The sequence below is a fragment of the Salvelinus fontinalis genome, chromosome 4, assembly GCF_029448725.1.
Source record: "Salvelinus fontinalis isolate EN_2023a chromosome 4, ASM2944872v1, whole genome shotgun sequence".
NCBI classification, from domain to species: domain Eukaryota; kingdom Metazoa; phylum Chordata; class Actinopteri; order Salmoniformes; family Salmonidae; genus Salvelinus; species Salvelinus fontinalis.
Window position 1 is genome coordinate 70882826 of NC_074668.1, and position 24510 is coordinate 70907335.

Below are 24510 nucleotides of genomic sequence, written 5' to 3' on the forward strand. Positions count from 1 at the left end.
GTGTATAGGCATTAACATACATAGGTTCCTGGTTCCTTGATAGCATGGTAGAGAATGACACTGTCAGGTCAGGCTGAGTGTGTCCTGTGCTCCTGGTTAAACACTGAGCTTGTGTGGTCCACAGGCTCTGATCACATGGAATACCAGTTTGCTGTGAACAACGACACCACAGAGTACCATGTGAAGGAGCTACTGCCACACACAGCCTATACCTTCTACGTGGTGGCCTACTCCCCCATGGGAGCCAGCCGCCCGTCACTGCCCGTCACCGTGGAGATGCTGGAGGACGGTGGGTAGACCAAAGACCTCACTTCTCAAAGGAAAATAACAGAGACACAGTTGGATCTAATGCATCCATATGACAGCCGACATGAGTCATCATACACTTGAGAATAAAAAGAACGTATTCTACTTTGTCGCTAAGAGATAATGTAATGAATAAATTGGTATAGTAGCCTGTAGAATGGTATGGTTGATGTATGGATACTAAGAGTGTCCTGTACCTGATCTGACATGCTCTACTCCCCTGTGCCCCTCCAGAGAATATGATAGGCTACTTAAGTCACCAGACACTAGATCCAGGGTTATCTGTACTGCAAACTATATGACACATTAATACTAAGAATGTCCTGCCATGCTCTACCCCACAGTACCCAGTGCCCCTCCACAGCTGTCCCTGCTCAGCACCTCCCCTACAGACATCAGAGTGATGTGGCTGCCCCTGTCCTCCCAGCACAGCAGAGGAGCTGTCACCCGCTACCGCATCGACTACTCCACACTGGAACAAGGCGAGCACATCGCCATCTACTGGCACGGAGGCCACAGTACAACACTGCTGTCCTGTGTTATTATAACGCTGTCCGGTATTAGAACGTGGTGGTACATGTGTTCATGTTTCAGGAAGGCACAAAGCCTCAAATCAGTGCATGATTTATGCAACCATAAAGCGCGCGCATCTAAAGTTAGGATTCCTGTAGTAGAGAAGTATGTTAATTATGGCTGAATGTGTGCCTGTTTGTGTGCCTATGTGCGTGTGTTTGTGTATGCCCTGTTGGCATGTGTATCAGTATGCAACAGCAGAGAGACAGCCAGGCAGTTGTTGTTGGGGAGTGTGTCCTGAATGACTACAAAAGACTCTTAAACTCAGTCACACACATTTTGGCTCAAAGAACAATTGTGGATTCTAAGCAGTAAGTATTGAAGAGTGACTTGGGGTATAAGCCCAAAGCATAAAGTGTTCTATGTTCTATCCATGGTATACAATGAGTCATCAGGTCTTGCATAATTAGATAATGGATAATTAGGAAGATGGGCTGCATCTTATGTATATCTTATGTATGTGTGTGTGTTTACTGCAGTGGACAACGTGTTTTCTGTGGAGGTGGGGGGGAATGAGACTCAGCTTACCTTGCGAGAGCTACAGCCTAACCAGGCCTATCGACTGCGGATGGCGGCGGGAACGGGAGCAGGCTTTGGTGTGCCATCTGAGTGGTCTCAGCACCACACCCCAGCCCACTTTAACCACAGCATGGGTGAGACCTCGCGCCCTGCCCCCTCTCTCTCTCTCTCTCTCTCTCTCTCTCTCTATATATATATATATATATATATATATATATATATATATATATACACACACACAGTACCAGACAAAAATTTGGACACACCTACTCTTTCAAGGGTTTTTCTGTATTTTTATTATTTTCTACATTGTAGAATAATAGTGAAGACATCAAAATTATGAAATAACACTTATGGAATCAAGTAGTAAACAAGAAAGTGTTAAACAAATCAAAATATATTTTAGATAGACTGTTGGAAAAGCATTGCAGGTGAAGCTGGTTGAGAGAATGTCAAGAGTGTGCAAAGCTGTCATCAAATGATACTCAGATACTCAACTAGTCTGAAGAAGGCCAGTTTTATTGCTTATTTAATCAGGACAACAGTTTTCAGCTGTGCTAACATAATTGCAAAAGGGTTTTTAAAATTATAAACTTGGAGCATCACCTGGAGCATCAGCATTTGTGGGTTCGATTACAGGCTCAAAATGGCTAGAGACAAAGAACTTTCTTCTGAAACTCATCAGTCTATTCTTGTTCTGAGAAATGAATGCTATTCCATGTGAGAAATTGCCAAGAAACTGAAGATCTGGTACAACGTTGTGTACTACTCCCTTTACAGAACAGCGCGAACTGGCTCTAACCAGAATAGAAAGAGGAGAGGGAGGCCTCGTTACACAACTGAGCCAGAGGACAAGTACATTAGAGTGTCTAGTTTGAGAAACAGACGCCTCACAAGTCCTCAACTGGCAGCTTCATTAAATAGTACCCGCAAAAGACCAGTCTCAACATCAACAGTGAAGAGGCGACTCCAGGATGCTGGCCTTCTAGGCAGAGTTGCAAAGAAAAAGCCATATCTCAGACTGGCCAATAAAAATAAAAGATTAAGATGGGCAGAAGAACACAGACATTGGACAGAGGAACTCTGCCTAGAAGGCCAGCATCCCGGAGTCGCCTCTTCGCTGTTGACGTTGAGACTGGTGTTTTGCGAGTACTATTTAATGCGGTATATATATTGTTAGGTTCTAAATAAAGAGTAAAAACTCATGGATGATTAGTAAAGCTCAAACCAAGTTTATTCACCCAATGGGTCAGACAGCTGAACAGACCAAGACATATTCACACAAGCACTGGTATTTAACCCTTCCTCCTATGTTGAGTCTCCTCCTTACATCTCTGAACAGCCAATACACCTCTGTTGCTAGACAGAACTTTAGTGATATCCGTTCCTCCTCACTTCATCTGACCTGACCTCTGCCCAAATTCCTCACTCCTCCCCAACTCACGGCTATCATATATATATATCACACACAAACACATACACACCCTTCAACTTCAGCATCAATAGCCTACACTATGAAAGTATCCACCACAATAAGTGACCTGACCCGGTATGGTCCTTATTTATTTAACCTTTTATTTGTCCAGGTAATCTCATTGAGATAAAAATCTATTTTTCAAGAGAGACCTCGTCCAACCAAGACAGCAGCAGGGGGGAACAAAGTTTCAGACACATCTCAGGCCTACTGTAATAACTTACAGACAGAAGCACACCATAAACAAATTATTGACGTAGACAAATAGATATCCAATTGTCACGCCCTGGCCATAGAGAGGTTTTTATTCTCTATTTTGGTTAGGCCAGGGTTTGACGAGGGTGGGCATTCTAGTTTCTTTATTTATATGTTTTCTGTTTAGTTTAGTTACATTACAGAACTGTTAATTTGTCTCTTTGTTATTTTTGTTCAAGTGTTCTAATTTATTAAAATATTATGAACACGTACCACGCTGTGCTTTGGTCCACTCCTTCTTCGTCAGACGAGCGTGACAGAACTACCCACCACAAACGGACCAAGCAGCGTGGTAAGTTGGAGCGGGTTCAGGATTCTTGGACTTGGGAGGAAATCCTGGAGGGGAAAGGACCTTGGAGGCAGGCTGGGGAATATCGCCGTCCGAAAGAGGAACTGGAAGCAGCTAAAGCTGAGAGGCGACGGTATGAGGAGGCAAGTCTTCGAAGCAGGCACGAGAGACAGCCCCCAAAAATGTTTTGGGTGGCCACACGGGTTGGCGAGCGGGGCGAGTCGAGTTGGTCACGGTTCCAGTGCCATGTTTTCCGGTTTTACGCACCGTGCCTTCAGTGCAAAGTCACAGCCCAGTGCGTGCAGTACATGCTCTCCGTACCTGCCGCGTAAAGAGGGGTATCCAGCCAGGTAGGGTGGCGCCGGCTCAGCGCTCCTGGTCTCCAGTGCGACTCCTCGGACTGGGTTATCCTGCTCCAGCTCTACGATCCCCAGTTCGTCAGGAGAACCCAGTGCGGCCGGTTCCAGTTTCCCGCACGTGCCGGGCTAAAGTCGGCATGCAGCAAAGAGGAGAGGTGCACGTGTTAAACACCAGATCTCCAGTGCTCCCCCACAGCCCGGTCCATCCAATGCCTCCTCCAAGGACCAGGCCTCCAGCGATGGCCTACAGTCTCGAGCCTCCAGCGATGGTCTCCAGTCCGGAGCCTCCAGCGAAGGTCTCCAGTCCGGAGCCCCCAGCGAGGGTGCCCAGTCCGGGGTTGGCGGCAAGGGTCCCCGCGCCAGTGGCGCCACCAAAGTGGGGGGAGGCGGAGGGGGGTCTACGTCCCGCACCAGAGCCGCCGCCGTAAAGGAAGCCCACCCGGACCCTCCCCTTTAGAGTCAGGTTTTGCGGCCGGAGTCCGCACCTTTGGGGGGGTACTGTCACGCCCTGGCCATAGAGAGGTTTTTATTCTCTATTTTGGTTAGGCCAGGGTGTGACGAGGGTGGGCATTCTAGTTTCTTTATTTCTATGTTTTCTGTTTAGTTTAGTTACCTTACAGAACTGTTCGTTTGTCTCTTTGTTATTTTTGTTCAAGCGTTCTAATTTATTAAAATATTATGAACACGTACCATGCTGCACTTTGGTCCACTCTGAGGTTCTTGGTAAAGGCAGAAGATTCATTTCTAAGAAATGGACAGAAATCTATTCAATCCTTTTCTATACAGTGACTGAGCTCTCACAAATGCCCTTAATGCACACAAGAAGAAAATATGTTAATGCACAGAAGAAGAAAATCTGTTAATGCACACAAGAAGAAAATATGTTAATGCACACAAGAAGAAAATATGTTAATGCACAGAAGAAGAAAATCTGTTAATGCACAGAAGAAGAAAATCTGTTAATGCACAGAAGAAAAAAATCTGTTAATGCACAGAAGAACGACAATCTGTTAATGCACACAATAACAAAATCTGTTAATGTACAGAAGAAGAAAATCTGTTAATGCACAGAAGAAGAAAATCTGTTAATGCACAGAAGAAGAACATTTCACTGAGTAGGACCTCATTGTCAGTTCATGTGAATTACAGGAAGCTGCTGAGGGGATGACGGCTTATACTAATGGCTGGAATAGATTGGAATGGTATTAAAACACATAGTAACAATGTGTTTAATGTTTGATACCATTCCATTAATTACTGTAAGCCCATCATCCTCAATTAAGGCGGCACCTGTTCTAGATACAGGTCTATAGAATTACAGAATTTAATGTTAAAGCCATTAGGAGATTGTCAAATTGAGTTGGTACCACAAATCAGTGTCTGGATCTTGTTTTCTTGAATCATGTCATGTGCTCTAGTAATGTTGTTTCATGCTGGCTCCTTGTTTGCTTTTCGTCTTTCCCAGTGATCTTTGCTCCCACAGAGCTGAAGGTTAGGGCCAAAATGAACTCCCTCCATGTCACATGGCAGCCCCCGCCCAATCACACGCAGATCTCCGGCTACAAGCTCTTTTGCAGGGAGGTGGTTGGTGAAGAGCTGACCAATGGGGAGACTCATCCTGAGAGGGAGCGGGTGAGGAGGATGGAGGCCCACACCATCAAGCTCCGCAAGAGGGTCAAACATCATGAAGTCTCTAGTCTGGGTGAGTCTGGGATGTTCACATGCCAGTGTTGTTTAAATCACTTCCTACTGGTCCAGGTGATATTATTTGTATGGTAAAATATGACTATTAATAATATGTTTGGAACTCGTGGTCATTATGCCAAGCTTTCTTGTGGTTATGTATAATTTGGTGTGTTTCTGTGTTGAGATACGTTTCTATATATGTCTGTGTGTGTGTCAGTCCCTGACAGACTATATGAAGTGAAGGTGTGGGCCTTCAATAAGCAGACGGATGGCTATGCTGCAGGATGGAAGGGCAGGACAGAGAAGGCACATGGCAAAGGTGTGTCTATTCATCCGTGTGTGTGTGTGTGTGTGCATGCGAGCGAGCGTGTGTCATTCTATTCTGTCTGTCAGAGTTAAAGAAAGTCTGTACAAACCACTATTTGTGTATAAACTGTCTGTGTGTGTTTTTGCAGCACCCCCTAAGGGGAACCCCCCTCCCCTGCCCCCCAGCAGCATCAAGGCTACAGCCAACAGCTCCACATCCATCTGGCTGCGCTGGGAGAAACCTCGCTTCAGCAACGTCCGCATCATCAACTACACCGTACGCTGCAGCCCGGCCGGCATCAGAAACGCATCGCTTGTGTCCTACTACACCAGGTCAGTCAGGGACCACCCCTAACACAACACATCTCCTGGTCTCCTACTACACCAGGTCAGTCAGGGACCACCCCAAACACAACACATCTCCTGGTCTCCTACTACACCAGGTCAGTCAGGGACCACCACCCCAAACACAACACATCTCCTGGTCTCCTACTACACCAGGTCAGTCAGGGACCACCACCCCAAACACAACACATCTCCTGGTCTCCTACTACACCAGGTTAGTCAGGGACCACCACCCCTAACACAACACATCTCCTGGTCTCCTACTACACCAGGTCAGTCAGGGACCACCACCCCAAACACAACACATCTCCTGGTCTCCTACTACACCAGGTCAGTCAGGGACCACCACCCCTAACACAACACATCTCCTGGTCTCCTACTACACCAGGTCAGTCAGGGACCACCCCTAACACAACACATCTCCTGGTCTCCTACTACACCAGGTCATTCAGGGACCACCACCCCTAACACAACACGTCTCCTGGTCTCCTACTACACCAGGTCAGTCAGGGACCACCCCAAACACAACACATCTCCTGGTCTCCTACTACACCAGGTCAGTCAGGGACCACCCCAAACACAACACATCTCCTGGTCTCCTACTACACCAGGTCAGTCAGGGACCACCACCCCAAACACAACACATCTCCTGGTCTCCTACTACACCAGGTCAGTCAGGGACCACCACCCCAAACACAACACATCTCCTGGTCTCCTATTACACCAGGTCAGTCAGGGACCACCACCCCAAACACAACACGTCTCCTGGTCTCCTACTACACCAGGTCAGTCAGGGACCACCACCCCTAACACAACACGTCTCCTGGTCTCCTACTACACCAGGTCAGTCAGGGACCACCACCCCAAACACAACACGTCTCCTGGTCTCCTACTACACCAGGTCAGTCAGGGACCACCACCCCAAACACAACACGTCTCCTGGTCTCCTACTACACCAGGTCAGTCAGGGACCACCACCCCTAACACAACACATCTCCTGGTCTCCTACTACACCAGGTCAGTCAGGGACCACCACCCCTAACACAACACATCTCCTGGTCTCCTACTACACCAGGTCAGTCAGGGACCACCACCCCAAACACAACACATCTCCTGGTCTCCTACTACACCAGGTCAGTCAGGGACCACCACCCCTAACACAACACATCTCCTGGTCTCCTACTACACCAGGTCATTCAGGGACCACCACCCCTAACACAACACATCTCCTGGTCTCCTACTACACCAGGTCCTTCAGGGACCACCACCCCAAACACAATACATCTCCTGGTCTCCTACTACACCAGGTCATTCAGGGACCACCACCCCAAACACAACACATCCCCTGGTCTCCTACTACACCAGGTCAGTCAGGGACCACCACCCCTAACACAACACATCTCCTGGTCTCCTACTACACCAGGTCAGTCAGGGACCACCACCCCTAACACAACACATCTCCTGGTCTCCTACACCAGGTCAGTCAGGGACCACCACCCCTAACACAACACATCTCCTGGTCTCCTACTACACCAGGTCAGTCAGGGACCACCACCCCAAACACAACACATCTCCTGGTCTCCTACTACACCAGGTCATTCAGGGACCACCACCCCTAACACAACACATCTCCTGGTCTCCTACACCAGGTCAGTCAGGGACCACCACCCCAAACACAACACATCTCCTGGTCTCCTACTACACCAGGTCAGTCAGGGACCACCAACCCAAACACAACACATCCCCTGGTCTCCTACTACACCAGGTCAGTCAGGGACCACCACCCCTAACACAACACATCTCCTGGTCTCCTACACCAGGTCATTCAGGGACCACCACCCCAAACACAACACATCTCCTGGTCTCCTACTACACCTGGTCAGTCAGGGACCACCACCCCTAACACAACACATCTCCTGGTCTCCTACTACACCAGGTCAGTCAGGGACCATCCCAAACACAATACATCTCCTGGTCTCCTACTACACCAGGTCAGTCAGGGACCACCACCCCTAACACAACACATCTCCTGGTCTCCTACTACACCAGGTCAGTCAGGGACCACCACCCCAAACACAACACATCTCCTGGTCTCCTACTACACCAGGTCAGTCAGGGACCACCACCCCAAACACAACACATCTCCTGGTCTCCTACTACACCAGGTCATTCAGGGACCACCACCCCAAACACAACACATCCCCTGGTCTCCTACTACACCAGGTCAGTCAGGGACCACCACCCCTAACACAACACATCTCCTGGTCTCCTACTACACCAGGTCATTCAGGGACCACCACCCCAAACACAACACATCTGCTGGTCCCCTACTACACCAGGTCAGTCAGGGACCACCACCCCTAACACAATACATCTCCTGGTCTCCTACTACACCAGGTCAGTCAGGGACCACCACCCCTAACACAACACATCTCCTGGTCCTGGGTCAAACACAGGACAGTAGAAAAGATATCCAGCCTCTCTTGGAGGAAAATGGAAATTCCATTTAAAGAACCAGATTAAAGAAGTGCTTTTCATTGAAATTTTATATTTATTCCACAATGACTAAATCTATATTCAGGTTATGAATGGCAGGAAAGATGTGCAAGTTTTCCCATTTGTGACTCTTCATTCATTCATTCATTTTTTTCTCTTCCAAACTGTGTTTTGCAGCTCTGCTCAGGAGATCCTCTTGGGGGCGCTAAAACCCTACACCCGTTATGAGCTGGCTGTGCAGTCCATTGGAGGAGACGTGGTTGGTCCCTTCAGCGGCACCGTGGAGGAGTCCACTCTCACTGACGGTAAGTCTCTACTGTTCTCATCAGTGTAGTGTAGAAATCTGTGCATCAGTGTAACGTATAGGTGGATGCTTGTATTCAATATGCTCTGTCGCTTGCTTTCTCTTTCTCTGTGAGGGTATTTTTGTTTCTGACAGAGGTGTGTAGTTCGTTGGTGTTTGTGTTTGTGTGTTTTTGTTTTACTATCCTTGTGGGCACCAGAAGTCCTCACAAGTATAGGAAAATGTAGGAAAATTCGGAACAGTGGGGAGATTTTGACGGTCCCCACAAGGAAAAATGCTATTTTAGGCTTAGGGTTACAATTAGGGTTAGAATTAAGGTTAGGGTTAGGAGTTAAGGTTAGGTTAGTTTTAGGGTTAGGGGTGTGGGTTTATGATTAGGGTTATGGTTAGGTAAAGGGTTAAGGTTAGGGTTAGATTTAGGGTAAGGGAAAATGGGAAAATAGGATTTTGGATGGGAATCAATTATTTGGTCCCCACAAGTATAGCAATACAAAACTGAGAGAGAGAGAGAGAGAGAGCAAGTGTGATTGAGGCAGGTTAACAGAGAAGGGATTAATCTTTAGCAGCGTAGGGAGATAATTGGCTGTAATTAAATGTCCAGATGGAAGTGGCCCTTGTGTTGGCCAAGAGCTGTCTGGGACAGGGCCCGTCAATCAGTTCAGCCAAGTGGTGTCAGGGAGGGGCCAGGAACGAGGGCTGATCTAGGATCAAGTCCTCTCTGTCCATATAATCTTATTCATTACGATCTGAAAGGTCAAACTGATCCTAGATCAGCATTGAGACGCTTTGTGAATACTGACCAGGAGGGGCCATCCAGCAGAGGATTCATTACCAGAGCAACGAAGTAGGGGTCTTTGGTTTGACACAGCAGGGGTAGCTGCCTGCCGTACCCCATACTACCACCCTCTGTCACCTGAGACCCAGTCCCTGCCCTCAGCCCTCCCTCTATGACCAGGTGGCAAGGGCACCTTGTCCCAGAAGGGTGTCACACCTGTCCCAGCCAGCCACACAAAGCCTGTGTGGCCAGCCCACTGTGGTGCTTTATTTCTGGGGTGGGATTACTGACTTCACCCCCTGTGTCCCCAGTACCCTCCACCCCCCCAGCGGAGCTGCAGCTCAGTGCCTTGGACTCCTCCTCTGTGTTGGTGAACTGGCGTACGCCTGTGGAGCCCAATGGCATCATCATCAGCTACAGGATCCTATACACCATCAACCTCAGCCAGCCTGAGCATCTGTGGAACAACCTCTCCCAAGATGGTGGGTGGGTGGCTGAAGGTGCGGCTGTTGCGGGGAGCTGTGTGGGTTCTATAAGTGGATGCAAATGTGACAGTTAATGACTCACACACACTTACCCCCTCTCTCTCTCTCTCTCTCTCTCTCCCCCCCCCTCTCAGGGACCATCATGAGTGCTGAGGTAACAGGGCTGTCTAGTGGTACACAATACTTCTTTAAGATGAGGGCGTCAACTGAGGTGGGGGTGGGGCCTTATTCCCCAGTGAAGGATGTGCGCACTCCTCCCAGGAAGTATGGTGAGTGGGTCTACTGTCTACACATACTGTGATGGTGTGCGTCATCACTTACATAAGTATCTCCCGACACTTTCAATCACACACACACACACAAACACAGAGTCCTTTAAAGTGGTTAATCCATCCCTGCCAGTGGGGGAGAGAAGCCTGCAGGAGGCTGTTACTTTGGGGAGCCTGTGGCATATCTCTCCTCACTCTCTGGCTTTCTGAGGTGAATATTAAAGGGGTGGCCTCAGCAGCCGCTGCACCCGGAGAGCTCTATGAATCAACTTCACATCTGACTTTGAGAAGTGGAAGAGCTGTGGATGACACCTTGTCTATAACCACGGTGAAGGGAGCTGTGACAGAGCGGCTCATTCTATAGGGGGCTTGGCAGGGGAAAAGAAAGATAGATATGTGCACACTGTTGAATGCTACTGCAGTTTCGTCGGGCTTCTCAAGGAGACCTCCATCAATCCTCATCTATTTGTAGCCCAATTACACTTTGTCCGTCAGAGAATAATGAACACAACAGCTAAACTCGAGCATCTAGAAGCAAGCCTGGAGAGAGCTCCATTCTACAGCAAAAGGTCATCTCATTGGAGCTAGGGGAGTCCATCCTCTGGTTGGCACAGGGCATTAGCTGAAACCACTGAGACGGAGTAAGATGAGTAGCAGGTTTATTCTGGTCCTGCGGAGTTGCCCCATATTCGGCTCCATCAGACAGTCTTGCCAGTTGTAAATGCAATGTGATTGAGGGCGAGGTGGATGGTGGGCGGGCGAGAGCGGGGCGAGAGCGGAGCGAGCACCATCTGTCCTCTCTCCACTCTGCTGCCAGACAGACAGCCATTGCCCAAGCTGAATTAATATCTCCCTCCCTGGAAGTGTGAATTGGTTCCTTCATGGCCCGCTGAAATTGATTGAGGGGTGACAGAATGGGTTCTGCAGAATTTTTGGAATCCGGCTGTCATCATACCTTATATACAGTATATTATCATTCATCCTCCCACCCAACTTCTGTTCTCTAACTGTGTCCTGTGCTGACAGGTTCAGACACTCATCCAGTATCTTGTCTGTTTTCTCTCCCCGTTTCCTGCATGCCTTCCTGGGCTGTTTCCTGTTCTCTATAGAGCTGGACATCCATGCAGTGACAGGCATCATAGTTGGTGTGTGTCTGGGGCTGCTCAGCATTCTCCTTTGTATGTGTGTCAGCTTCCGCAACGGCAAGGCCAGGTAAGAAGAGGCCACTTGAAAGCAAATGACTCTGTCTGTTTTAGTATGTCTACTTTAGTATGTACGTCTAGGATTTGAGGATCATTAAGCTTTCACTGGCATTGTAAGATTTAAGGGAAGGTGTGTGTGTGTGCGTGTGTGTGTGTGCGCGTGTGTGTGTGTGTGTGTGTGTGTGTGTGTGTGTGTGTGTGTGTGTGTGTGTGTGTGTGTGTGTGTGTGTGTGTGTGTGTGTGTGTGTGTGTGTGTGTGTGTGTGTGTGTGTGAGTGTGAAGCTGAAGCAGCAGAGAGACAGACAGGCAGATGTTGTTGAGTGTGTCCTGAAAGACAGAGCACCACGGATGGCTGCTCTTGGTCTATTATGAAGCTGTGCGGTTAATGAGCAGGAAAGAATATGAAACAAAAGTCATGTTTCCCTGCATTGGGTTTGGCAGGGAGAGCAGTAAACTGATTTAAATAGAAGTGGAGTATTTGGAGATGTTTTGTGTAGTTACAGTATTAGGGTGACTTTTGTGTGAGACCCAGGGGGGGTCCATGTCGTCATGCTGCACATTTGACATTTCAGATTTGAATAATTTTGAATAATTTTGCATTAATACGGAACGACTATTATTACTGTCTGTTTTGGTATTTAGCTCAACTGTTTGAATTCCAGTGTGTACTATAGTGAATCCAGCTAGCCATCACAATTTGAGATGGAGTGACAATATGTTGTTCATCCTACTGTTATAGTTGTAACGACTGTCTATGACAATGCATTCCTCATATTTGTTTTTAAAGGGATACTTCAGGATGTTGGCAATGAGTCCTTCCTTTGTCTACTTCCTCAGAGGCAGATGAACTCATGGAAACCATTTCCATGTCTCTTTGTCCAGTATGAAGGAAGTTAGAGGTATTTTCTAGTTAGCGCCATGACTGGAAGTCTATGGGTATCTTCTTGCGTGCTAGTATATACCCATAGACTTCCAGGCATTGTGCTAACGCTAGTTAGCAATGGCTCGCGAAACTACCTCCAACTTCCTTCTTACTGGACACATAGACATATAAATGATATGCAAGAGTTCATCTGACTCTGGGGAAATAGATAAAGGGCCTCAATGCCAGAATCCCGAAGTATTCCTATAAAACACAATTGTTAATGATAATCCTTGTTTTTATACTGTGCTCTGAGTTTAAACCGTGTGCAGTGACATAACCCTGGTCCATAACCCGTGTCCCTCCTCTGTGCTGTGTAACCAGAGAGGTGTCTGGAGGGCTGGACTCCACAGCTCTACCTCCACAGTACCGCCGTGGGGGTAGGTCTGTGCCCACCATGGTGCCAGAATGCAGTGATTGCCATGAGCTAGAGACCCTGATGCCCCTGGGCAGCCTGGACCATGACCATGACCTTGCCCAACCCCTCACAGAGCCCACTGAGGAGCACAGCCTCATGGGTAATGTAGGAGTAGGGGACGATGCCCTAGGAGCTGAGCTCAAGGTGAGTAGTCAGGACACTAGATACCACACTAGACACATCTACAAATATAGTACTTTTCAAGGTTACTTGTTGAGTCGTGTTTTTCTTCTGACCTTGTCATTCTCCAGGCTGCTTGGAATGGGTCAGTTAGTTGTAACTGGGCCAACCGGATCACCAAATACAGGGATACCATCACAGAGGACTCTCCAACGCTCAACAATGGAACTTTGGACATGGCCAACACAGAGAATGGCAAGGTATGTGAGCAGAGTGTGTGTGTGTGTCAATGCATGCACGTGCGCGTGTGTGTGTGTTTGTGTGTGTGTGTGTGTGTGTGTGTGTGTGTATGTGTGTGTACAGGGACAAAACGTAGATGGGGTAGAAAGGGGTTTGTATGTGAGCGTGGTGTGTGTCTGTGTGCGTGCGAGCGTAGTTTGTGTGTGAGCGTGGTGTGTGTGTGTGTGTGTGCGAGCGTAGTTTGTGTGTGAGCGGGGTGTGTGAGCGTGGTGTGTGCGTGCGAGCGTAGTTTGTGTGTAAGTGTGGTGTGTGTGTGTGTGTGTGCGAGCGTGTAGAAGAGCAGTAAGAGAGATGGTATAGAGGTAGAGTGGTTTGTGTGAGAGCTGAACAGGAAGTAATGAAACAATGAACGAGGTGTCAGGATGACGTATAGCTAATTAGAACGTGACACTCTGGCTGAAAGCTGAATGAGCCGCTTGATCATGCGTCTGATAAATTAATTACTCTACCACTGTTAAGGCGCTCTCATACCCTTCAAAAGTGTAGGAGGGGAGAGCTATAATTAATCTATAATGAATCCCTCATTTATTTTGCAGTCACACCACATACCACCGCTTCTCTATTTTACTGGTGACATTTCGGTCGTATTCTCAATGATTTAATTTAGAGAATGGTATGCAGTTCAGAAAGCTGGATAGCATAACATGAAATAATGACTGTTATAATTGTATTATGGCTACCTTTCAGTTATGATTGATACCACTGGTGTAAGGTCATTTACAGTTGTATGTTAATACAGAACAACAGGAGTACAAACACACTGCCTTGTAGGACTCCACTGTTACATGGGCTGACTGTATGAAATGAAATGAAAGTATGAAATGTCTGCTAACTGTGTGTGTGTGTGTGCGTGTGCGTGTGCGTGTGTGTGTGTGTTTCAGGGCGACCCTGAGGACCGACTGGGCTCCTCCCTGTGCAGCAGTAACCAGGTGGAGGCAGAGGTCATAGTTCACTCTGAGCTGAACGACCTGGAGAAGGAGCAGCAGGAGGCGCGGAGTGACAAGGATGAGGACTCTCAGGCCACCAGGGGGCCGTCATTGTCCGAGGCAGCTTACTCCCCAGTCAGACAGCCTTCCCAGGCGGCACAACATCCAGGGGAGCCAGTCAGACAGCCTGCCCAGGCACCACAGCATCCAGGGGAGCCAGTCAGACAGCCTGCCCAGGCACCACAACATCCAGGGGAGCCAGTCAGACAGCCTGCCCAGGCACCACAGCATCCAGGGGAGCCAGTCAGACAGCCTGCCCAGGCACCACAGCATCCAGGGGAGCCAGTCAGACAGCCTACCCAGGCACCACAGCATCCAGGGGAGACAGTCAGACAGCCTGCCCAGGCACCACAACATCCATCACCAGGGGAGGAGTCCCTAGAGACACAACCCCTGCCCAAGGTCCCACCCGGCCCTGTCCTGGAGCCAGTGTTCAATCACAATGGGCAGCCAGAGGGCATGGTTGGGGGCATGGTGGGCGTGGCAGCCCAGCTGACTGTAGATGTGGGGCGGCATACGGGAACAGGGCTCACGAACGGCTTCCACTCCACCAAGCCCCTGCGGACAGGGCAGGAGACCCTGGGGAACGGGGACTCCAGACACTGCCCCCCTCTCCCGTCCCCCTCTCCTTTCGTCAGCACCGGCCTTGTCCACTCTAACTCTGCAGCGCACAGCTACCTGTGCCCTTAGCAAGAGAAGAAACAAACCCCCACACCAAGACCAGTTGGACTTCTTTCTTTTTCTCATCCATGATGAATCCAATTTTTTTTTTTTTAAAGCACCTCAGTATCTGATTTTCTTCTTCCTGGCTCAGTTTTATAGGTACTTTGAATCCATTGTTTTATATGTGTATATATACAGTATATATTTTTTTGTGCTAGTAAGTATGGGTATTCATTTTGTTGCATAGCAGCAGTATGTTAGTCTGGCCTTACTCTGTGCTTTGCTACAGGCTCCTGTTACAGATGACGGAAGCATAATGTAGAAAGGAGGATATTCCCTTTTTTCATAAGCCTTGACCTGTTGGTCTCTGAGATTGAGCGTGGACGTGTGGTACTTCAAGACCTACCTTTGGTCAACTGATGATGGTAGAGAGGCTCTTGATTCAGCACCATGGAGGAAGATAGAGCAGAACCGTGACCATGTGGCCCTTTCACTCTCACTCTCGCTCCTTTCCAATGACTGAGCTGTTCCTATTGGCTGTTCCACTGTATGGCTGCTCCTGCCCCAGCACCAGGAAAGAAGCCTGATATTTAGACACAGAGTGCGGACCTCTTGTCTCTCTCTCTCCAACCTCCTGCTGTCTCAGGATCCACACACACATTCCCTGACTGGGGGTCTCCCTGACTTGGGGGTCTCAGGTGCCTAATACTTTTAGGTGCATTTTTAACCTCTGTATATTTATATAGATGATTATATTCAATAAGAATAGGACAAATATGTTGAAAATGAAGAAAAAGGAAAATAAATGAGGCAATTTAAGAAAATTTGAAGGAACCGCATACAGTACATGTAGTTGATATAGGTTGCATTATTCTGGGGGGGGGGGGGGCTAGATGAGATGTGTAGGTGTATGATAAAATAACACATCTTAAGCAGTGGTCTCCTGGTTTTGCTCCCAGTCAACAGCACTACCTCATTTCTTTACAGGATGGTTTGTTGGTGATTTTAATTGTGTCATGCAGATAGGTGCAACTTTTAGAATCTGCTTTTTAACTGTTTGATTCATAGCCTTCAATACTTTCAGGAATAACTTCTTGTCCTCTTCTTTCTATATACATCAATTTGTTATTACCTACAGGAAATGACACGTATGGTACATAACGGACTGTCTCAGATCTCTGTTTATTGCCCTTTTCCTCATTATCGGTTGTCCCATTCGATCTGGGTTTCCAGCTGTCGTCACCCCACTCAATGTTACATCTACTTTGGACGGGAGAAGAAAAACATTTTTAATTTACCAGTTACCTCAAATCACTTTTCACCTTAGGTAAATCATGCAGCAGTTTAGTTACCAGGCCTGCTATATGGTAGTCTGTTACTAGACCTACTACAGAGGAACAAGCCTCCGTCGGGAGGCCTCACCCGTTGTGATGCTATCTGACTCATCCTCTCTCAGCTGTGTCTGAGCTCCTCCCTCTGCAGGTGGGGGGGGATGGTAATATCATAGAGAAATAAACCTAGAAACCACTTCTATTTTCAGCCATATTTACATTCTTTCTTTGTACTTTTGACTCTCGCCTGCCTGAGGTCTTTCACAATACCATATGTAAAGTCTACACCCCTTTGAACTTTTTTCACATTTTGCTGTGTTACATAGTGGAATTAAAATGGATTTAATTGTCATTTTTATATACTCTGTAATTTTAAAGTGGAAGAAAAATTATGTAATTTTTAAAAGATTAATGAAAAATAAACACTAATATAGGTTAGGTAAGTATTCACCCTCCTGAGTCAATACATGTTAGAAACACCTTTGGCAGTGATTACCGCTGTGAGTCTTCCTGGGTAAGTCTCATAAGAGCTTTGCACATCTTCAAGCTTTGCAAAATCTTCAAGCTCTGTCAAGGTGTTGGGGATAATGGCTAGACAGCAATTTTCAAGTCTTGCCAAAAAAAAAATGCGCCGATTTAAGTCAAAGCAGTAACTTGCCCACTCAGGAACATTCACTGTCTTCTTGGTAAGCAACTCCAGTTTAGATTTGGCTTTGTGTTATAGGTTATTGTCCTGCTGAAAGGTGAATTCCTCTCCAGGTGTCTGGTGTAAAGCAGAGTGAAGCAGGTTTTCCCCTAGGATTTTGTGTGCTTAGCTCCATCCGTATTCTTTTCATCCTGAAAAACTCCCCAGTCTTTCCCAATGTCAAGCATACCCATACCATGATGTAGCCACCCCATGCTTGAAAATAAGAAGGCAGTTACTCAGTGATGCGTTGTGTTGGAATTGCACCAAACATAAGGCTTTGCTTTTAGGCCAAAAAGTTTATTCATTTGCTGTGTTTTTTTGCAATATTACTTTAGGGCCTTGTTGTATACATATGCATGTTTTGGAATATTTGTATTCTGTGTATTTCTATTCTTCTTTTCACTCTGTCAGTTATGTCATTATTGTGGAGTCACTGCAATCTTGTTGATCCATCCTCCGTTTTCTCCCATTACAGCCATTGAACTCTATAGCTGTTTTAAAATCACCCTATGGCCTCATGGTGACATCCCTGAGCAGTTTCCTTCCTGTCCTGCAGCTCAGTTCAGAATGACGACTGCATCTTTGATGTCTCTGGGTGATTTAATACATCATTCACAGCATAATTATTGACCATGCTTAAAGATATATTCAATGTCTGATTTGTTGTGGTTACCCATCTACCAATCACTGCCCTTCTTTATGAGGCTTTCCAAAAGCATACCTGGTCTTGTAGTTGAATCTGTGCTTGAAATTCAATACTTGACTGAGGGACCTTACAGATGTTGTATGTAGGGGGGACAGAGGAAGGGGTAGTCATTTGAAAGTCAGTTCAACCCCTATTATTTCACGCAGAGTGAGTCCATGTAACTTATGTGATTTGTTAAGCCAAATGTTACGTCTGAACTACTTTAGGCTTGCCTAAACAAATGGTTGAATACTTATGCAACAACTATATTTTAGTTATTTAATTTGTATTAATTTGTAAACATGTGTAGAATTTTCTTTTCACTTTCACATTATGGAGTATTTTGTGTAGATCAATGACAAAACATACAATTAAATCTACTTCAATCCCACTTTGTAACGCGACAAAATGTGAAAAAAAGTTTGAAGCGGCGTAGACTTTATATTGGCACTGTAAATAATCCTTCTGACAAACACAGATCCTCTATTTTGTATTACCCTCGTGTTTTCATTTCTTCCATTATAGCATTTTTAAACACGCATCTTTATTATTTTATTGAACATAATGCATGCTTACATTTCTTATAGTTACCTTTTGTGGACCCTAACAAAATGTGTTTTCTTCAAAATAGTCTCCACACAAGGACAAGAATATCTCGTCATACTTTGTGTGAGGCTTTTTGTCTAAATTAGAGTATGCCCATATCAAAGACTATACAGGTATAATGGGCCTGTTGTAAACGTGGCCCAAGACATTGAGTCTTATGGTCTGTCAGATGAATGAGGACTCAGCTAGTCCAGATAGGCGTTAGAACTCAGAGGCATATAGAAGAGTCTCATAACTAAAGCATTCCAGTTTTATACTTTGAACAGACCTCACTCAGGATCAGGCATGCTCAAACTTTCTAAGCAAAATAATGTCAATGTTGTGTTCTCATCTTACAACCCTTAAATGCATTGAAACCCCCATACATTCTCAGTCTCGTACACCACATGCTCCTGTTTTGGCTTTTTTTCTCAAGACGTATCCTTCTGGTCTATTGGGAACAGCACGATCTTCAGGAAAACGTTCTCAGTCCATCTATGCTCTATACAATTAGTCCAGTCATTATGGACGCAAAAGTCCTTTTAGAAATGAATCATTGTGCTCTGATTAACTCATTCAGGTTTATTTAGTCAGTTACATTTTAATGAAAGGTGTCCACCCAATACAATATTTAATAGGACTGTGTGTACAGTATAACTACCAATATCTATTTTAGACTGAGTGAAGCTGTTAGAAGGTGACTGTTTGCAGTTCATTTCAATCTCACAGGCGTACAGTTCATTTGAATCTCACAGGCGTACAGTATGTATTGTATCGTTGCAACATTACATAAGGTGTTACATGTTCTTTACTCACATTTCTACTGAAGCGTCTGTTTTTAACATACACATCTTGTAGCGTCATTCTCAGCTCTGTTTCAAACTCTTACTCGAGGGGCACCGATTGCAGCGGCTTTGTGTGGTCTGTTGAAAACAGAGCCAACGTTGAAGACCTAAAACCGCCTCCAGCATAAAGAATGTGTGCTCTCACTGACGACGTTCACTTAGTTCTTTTTACTATTTCCTTCTAACCACATATCTTACAGTACATAGTGTTCCTTACTGTAATCATCTTTGCCCAGAGTAAGCAGATGTGATGCTCAATGTAGTAATATCTTGCTCTAATCTGATCAAATATGCACGTTAGTTCAATAACGGGATCCTCTCTTTTTTATAGAACTTTAATCAATAGAATACCTCATTTTGTTGGCTGCTTGTTAATTGAATGAAGATCATTATGAATAAGGAAATTATGTTTATAAGAATCTTTTAGTGGGAGCCAAGCTGGCAGAAGATGACGTAATACAGTAGACTGCTTGTCTTGTCTTATCTCAGCTGGAAATATCACTTGTTGCAGTGGATTTATTTTTGACTCTAAGAATAAACCCTTGAGTGGTGAGTGGATGCTGGTGCAGGGAGGTGGGGGGGGGGGGGGGGGTGATGTGAAGAGAGGGATGAGGGCAAGGAGGTGGGGGGGGGAGGGTGAAGAGGGGGATGAGGGCAGGGAGGTGGGGGGGTGATGTGAAGAGAGGGATGAGGGTGGGGGGTGGGTGTGAAGAGAGGGATGAGGGCAGGGAGGTAAGGGGAGTAGGAGTGAGGTTAGGGAAAGTAGTGCAGGGAAACCCCTGTGATATCAGTGCCAAGAAGAGTAGAGTTGTGGAGCGGTGATTGATTGTTGAAATGTCTACCTGCAGGTCTTACCTCTCAGTGCAGACATTTCTGTAGAATACTGGTCTTTACTGTTCCCTGCTCAGGTGGCCTGTCTCTGCATAAAACTGTAGAGGAACATGCCAGCATGTACAGTATACCCGACTCTGAAGCATGTCATTCGTTTTCAAACAAAACCTCACCACAAACACTGATACACAGATTCTGATAAAAGTTTCTGCTAAATGGCATATATTATTTTGCTTTTAGTTTTGTAAAAAAAAAAAAAGAGATCAATGTATTCTGGCTCTGTGTCCTCTCTGGTGCTTTGTGGTGAGCTACCTTGTCCAGTGATGTCACATTTGTGCATTCTTCTTCTACTTCTTAACCAGCTGAACTGTGCTTTATCCAGAATGTCCAATCATAGAGACCATAGTCTTGTGCCACCAGCAGAACTCAGTCTTTTTTTTACAGTACATTATTTCCAATGTGTCGTATGTATGCAACCTCTTTCACGTCATACTCACTCGCGCTATCATCGTCAACTCTTGTTGTTGGAGCACTTCTTGTGAGTTAGCACTTCTATTATCTTCATATGTGTATGTGTGCAGTGTCTTGAAAAAGCATTTGCATTGTGAAAGTAGGAATAACATGTTCCTACTTTCGGTATCGCTGCGTGACAGAGGCAGTAGAGGGTGTCAATGAGTGAGTCGGTGCTACATTACGTACGTCGGGCGGTGCTCTGATGCCCTTCTCTCCCTCTTGCACAGTGTGTCGTCACGGCCATCCTCGCTGATTAACACACCTGTCCACTGCTAAACACCTTTCCATCACTACACATGGCCTCTTCCATGTTGGCATCAGCTTTGCACAGTAATATGTCTTCCCCTTTTTATGCATTCCAGCATTGGTTAATTAAATTGTTATGGAAGTTGGGGCCATGGCAACTTCAGACTGTCAGTCTCAAAAATGTCAAGAAGTGCAATTTAACTTGGTCTTTAAAAAATGAGAGGATGTTTGTGTTAGCGATAAAATCCTGATGAAACCTTTAGTTTTGGAGGTGGCTGTAACATATACTCTGAGTGTACAAAACATTACGATCACCTTCCTAAAATTGAGTTCCACCCCTTTTGGCTGGATGTCCTTTGGGTGGTGGACCATTCCTGATACACACAGGAAACTGTTGAGCCTGAAAAACCCAGCAGCATTGCAGTTCTTGACACACTCACACCGGTGCGCCTCACACCTACGACCATAGCCCGTGCAAAGTCACTTAAATATTTTGTAGTGGCCATTCATCCTCTGAATGACACATATACATAATCCATGTCTCAATTGTCTCAATGCTTAACATGTGTCCTCCCCTTCATCTACACTGATTGAAGTGGATCTATCAAGTGACATCAATAGGGGATCATAGCTTTCACCTGGATTCACCTGGTCAGTCGAACTCATGGAAAGAGCAGGTGTTCCTAATGTTTTGTATACTCAGTGTACATATGGCTGGTCAAAGTTGTGGACATGGATGAGAAGTAATCTTGTTTTTTTAGAAGTTTATCCACACTGTGTTACCATCAGTGAACTTGTCAAACTCACAGCAACTCAAGATGTCTGAGCAAACTACTGTTGTGTAAATAAAACATCTTAATAAAGAGATGAGGATAACTGAGCAAAGATTTGTCTGACTGTTTGTAACCCTTCTTTAACCACCTTCTGATCATCTTTGGTCTTGACGTTTCACTAATATTACAGTCACCCATGAACAACCATGCGTGGATACTTATGGCTACGGAGAGTTCTGCCTTGACTGCTCTTGGTTCTCTGTTCCCTGTGTAACCGGTGTCAGTGCCCAGCGAGCACATAAGATCAGGTGTGGCATTAGTGGGAGCTCCATCCTGGTGGTGCAGTGTATTCATTCCATGGATAAAAAACAGACAATCATAGGTTAGAATCTTACTGATGCTGTGCCACAATAAAGAAGAAATGTGTTTGCATGATTAATACCAAACAAATTCATTTCCATGTGTCCTATCTTTGCTCGGAGTTGAAAACATTTAACCTAAGCTAGTAGTGATATTAAAAGTCTTACTGAAACATTAAGTGGCCTCCATAACCTTAATATGAAATATGAACATTTGGAAAACGTTCTCAGAACATTATTTAATTACCTTCAAATAACCTTTCATTTCCGTTCTCAGAACATGAATAAAACATGTGGTTTTACTGGTCAGGAAACGTATGGCTTCGTTCCCAGAACCAATGGGCAACCAAAAACGTACATTCCCACAACTCTCAATTCGTTACACATAGGTGGAACACAGGCCATACACTAAAATAGCAGAGACATTATGCACACACTGTAATTATATATCAAAAAAAGAAGAAAAATTGCCACACTTGTCATCTTTGAAGAACTTAGTAGGAGGTATGTGTAGTTTTGTGATTACAATAGTTCACCTTGGAGATAAACAGAGGCTTTATCTTTGAACATTTCTCACACGTATCCTCTCCTACACATGACAGTCGGTTAATGTTGCAGAATTACAGTAGGTCTATTACTTGGTTCCATTAGGCTACCTCAAACTGAGGCACCAGGCGCTTAGAACAAGAGAGGGGGGTTAATAAGATGTAAATTAGAACCTCCAAGATTGCAATCACACCATAAGAGGTGGGCCTATTAAGAAAATCAAACCTGTCCATTACTAAGGATAACTAATGAAAATGTCGTTTGCATAGTAGGGTTGCCTTACGCATAGTAATATAATAGAGTAGAATAACAACTTTAGTAGGCCTATGTAAAATCCTTTTGTTGTGTTTTGGGTATATGGAGATTAAAGATACAATATTATCATGAAATGAATGAAAGTGGACAGAGCTACCCTAAAGAGTAAACAAAGCCCATGAATAGGCATATTTATATTTTTAATGACAAAATGTGATTGAGCCTTCCTGGACCATAGGCTAGGCCTACCGTATGCTATAAAGGTGTCCATGCTATGCAGCAGTACACCAGAGTTCATTTACAGGCTACTTTACCTATAGGCATTTCATCTAGGCCTACTCGCAACATATTCTGAAATATCACCTTCTAAATTTACAGTTACAGTAACTGTAGTCTGGATAACAGTATTTTTAGCTAACATTCCACTCCTGTCATTTGACAAAGAGACTGGCCTTTCCGCAATCTCAACGTTCAATATGCAGCCGGATTTACGGTGCAGTTGCTGATTGGTAGTTGGAAACATAGAGATGCTATTCAATTCATCTCATTCTTAATAAATGGTTGGAAACAACATTGATATAGTCCATGACAACGTTATGGAAGATGGGGTGCGCGCAAACTTGGCGCAATATAGAATTAGAATTTGAAGAACAACAACAAACAATGTGGGGGGGGGGCAGGATCAATGAAAGATCATGTTGTTTAAAATGGCTAGAGAGGACTCCGTAATGAGAAAGAAATAATGATATATGAAAAAATACAAGATTTACAAGATTGAATCGAGCTACGTTTTCTTCAGTAGCATCCCAATAACGAGAGGAAAGAAACACAAAACTCGCCTGTCTTCATTCCTCGCACATGCAGATCTTCATGACTTGCTTACATTTTTTAAACGTTGTTATGCTCATTTCAGTTACGTATTATTTGTACCTCTCTTAATGAAACTTTCTGAATGGACATAGAGAGAATTAGCCAAATGACAGGAGTAGCAAGGAGTGGAATATATTGCCTAATAGCTGAACAGAGGCGGCAACTACGGTGTAACGGCGCTTCTATTAGGGAATTCCCCCTAGTGATGCTCTGCTGATAAGTTGCAACAATGTTCCTCACCGTTAGATGTCACTCCTCGTCTCTTGGTCGAACATGTAACATATTTTTTTCAACGATGTGATCCGAAAGTGGTCCAGAATAATTGATGCACAATAAATCACTGGAAATGTCGAGCAGCATAAACGGTGATTTGTGAGCGCACTTTGCCATTGTTGTTTTCATTTCACATTTTAACACCTTCACCAAAAATCATGTTGTTTTCAATTCACATTTTAACACCTTCAACAAAAATCATGTTGTTTTCAATTCACATTTTAACACCTTCACCAAAAATTATATTTCAGTTATTTGTCCTTTGACTAACATGATCTATCATTATATTTCATAATACTAGTAATATAGCTCAACAGATAACAGCATTGTTCGAATATTATTCATAACATGAAGTATTATTATTTGAATTATAGTATTATTATAGGCCTAAACTACACATTAGAAAACATTACATGAATGTTAGGCTACAACTAGCAAACGTTTATACATTTGGCTTAGCCTATAACGATGGGAATCAATTATTTGGATACAGTACTCTAATGGTACAAATTATGGTATAATATTTGTTTTAAATATAGATCCACTTGCAAACTAAACACTATTAATAGCTTAATAGTGGCTTTACTATATGCATTGTGAGTGCAGCGGTCTGGTCGCTTTTGTTCCCAGAGTAGAGACTCCTAAAAAAAAAAAAAAA

The 24510-nt window shown here is 45.1% G+C and overlaps 1 protein-coding gene across 2 annotated transcripts in view; it reads left to right on the forward strand.

Annotated features, from left to right (window-relative positions):
• LOC129854307 (immunoglobulin superfamily DCC subclass member 4-like) overlaps positions 1 to 18252 on the forward strand; it is a 59412-nt gene extending 41160 nt beyond the window's left edge. The window contains exons 8-20 of one of the 2 annotated variants that reach the window (XM_055921202.1): positions 125 to 289; positions 651 to 788; positions 1359 to 1532; positions 5241 to 5477; positions 5679 to 5780; positions 5917 to 6100; positions 8786 to 8913; positions 9999 to 10187; positions 10307 to 10441; positions 11551 to 11653; positions 12890 to 13127; positions 13235 to 13363; positions 14285 to 18252. In XM_055921202.1, the coding sequence (XP_055777177.1) occupies positions 125 to 289; positions 651 to 788; positions 1359 to 1532; positions 5241 to 5477; positions 5679 to 5780; positions 5917 to 6100; positions 8786 to 8913; positions 9999 to 10187; positions 10307 to 10441; positions 11551 to 11653; positions 12890 to 13127; positions 13235 to 13363; positions 14285 to 15079 (2717 nt within the window). In that variant the 3' untranslated portion in view covers positions 15080 to 18252. The remainder of the gene's footprint in view (positions 1 to 124; positions 290 to 650; positions 789 to 1358; positions 1533 to 5240; positions 5478 to 5678; positions 5781 to 5916; positions 6101 to 8785; positions 8914 to 9998; positions 10188 to 10306; positions 10442 to 11550; positions 11654 to 12889; positions 13128 to 13234; positions 13364 to 14284) is intronic. The other variant, XM_055921203.1, reaches the window with a different exon arrangement.
• Positions 18253 to 24510: the final 6258 nt, after the last annotated feature.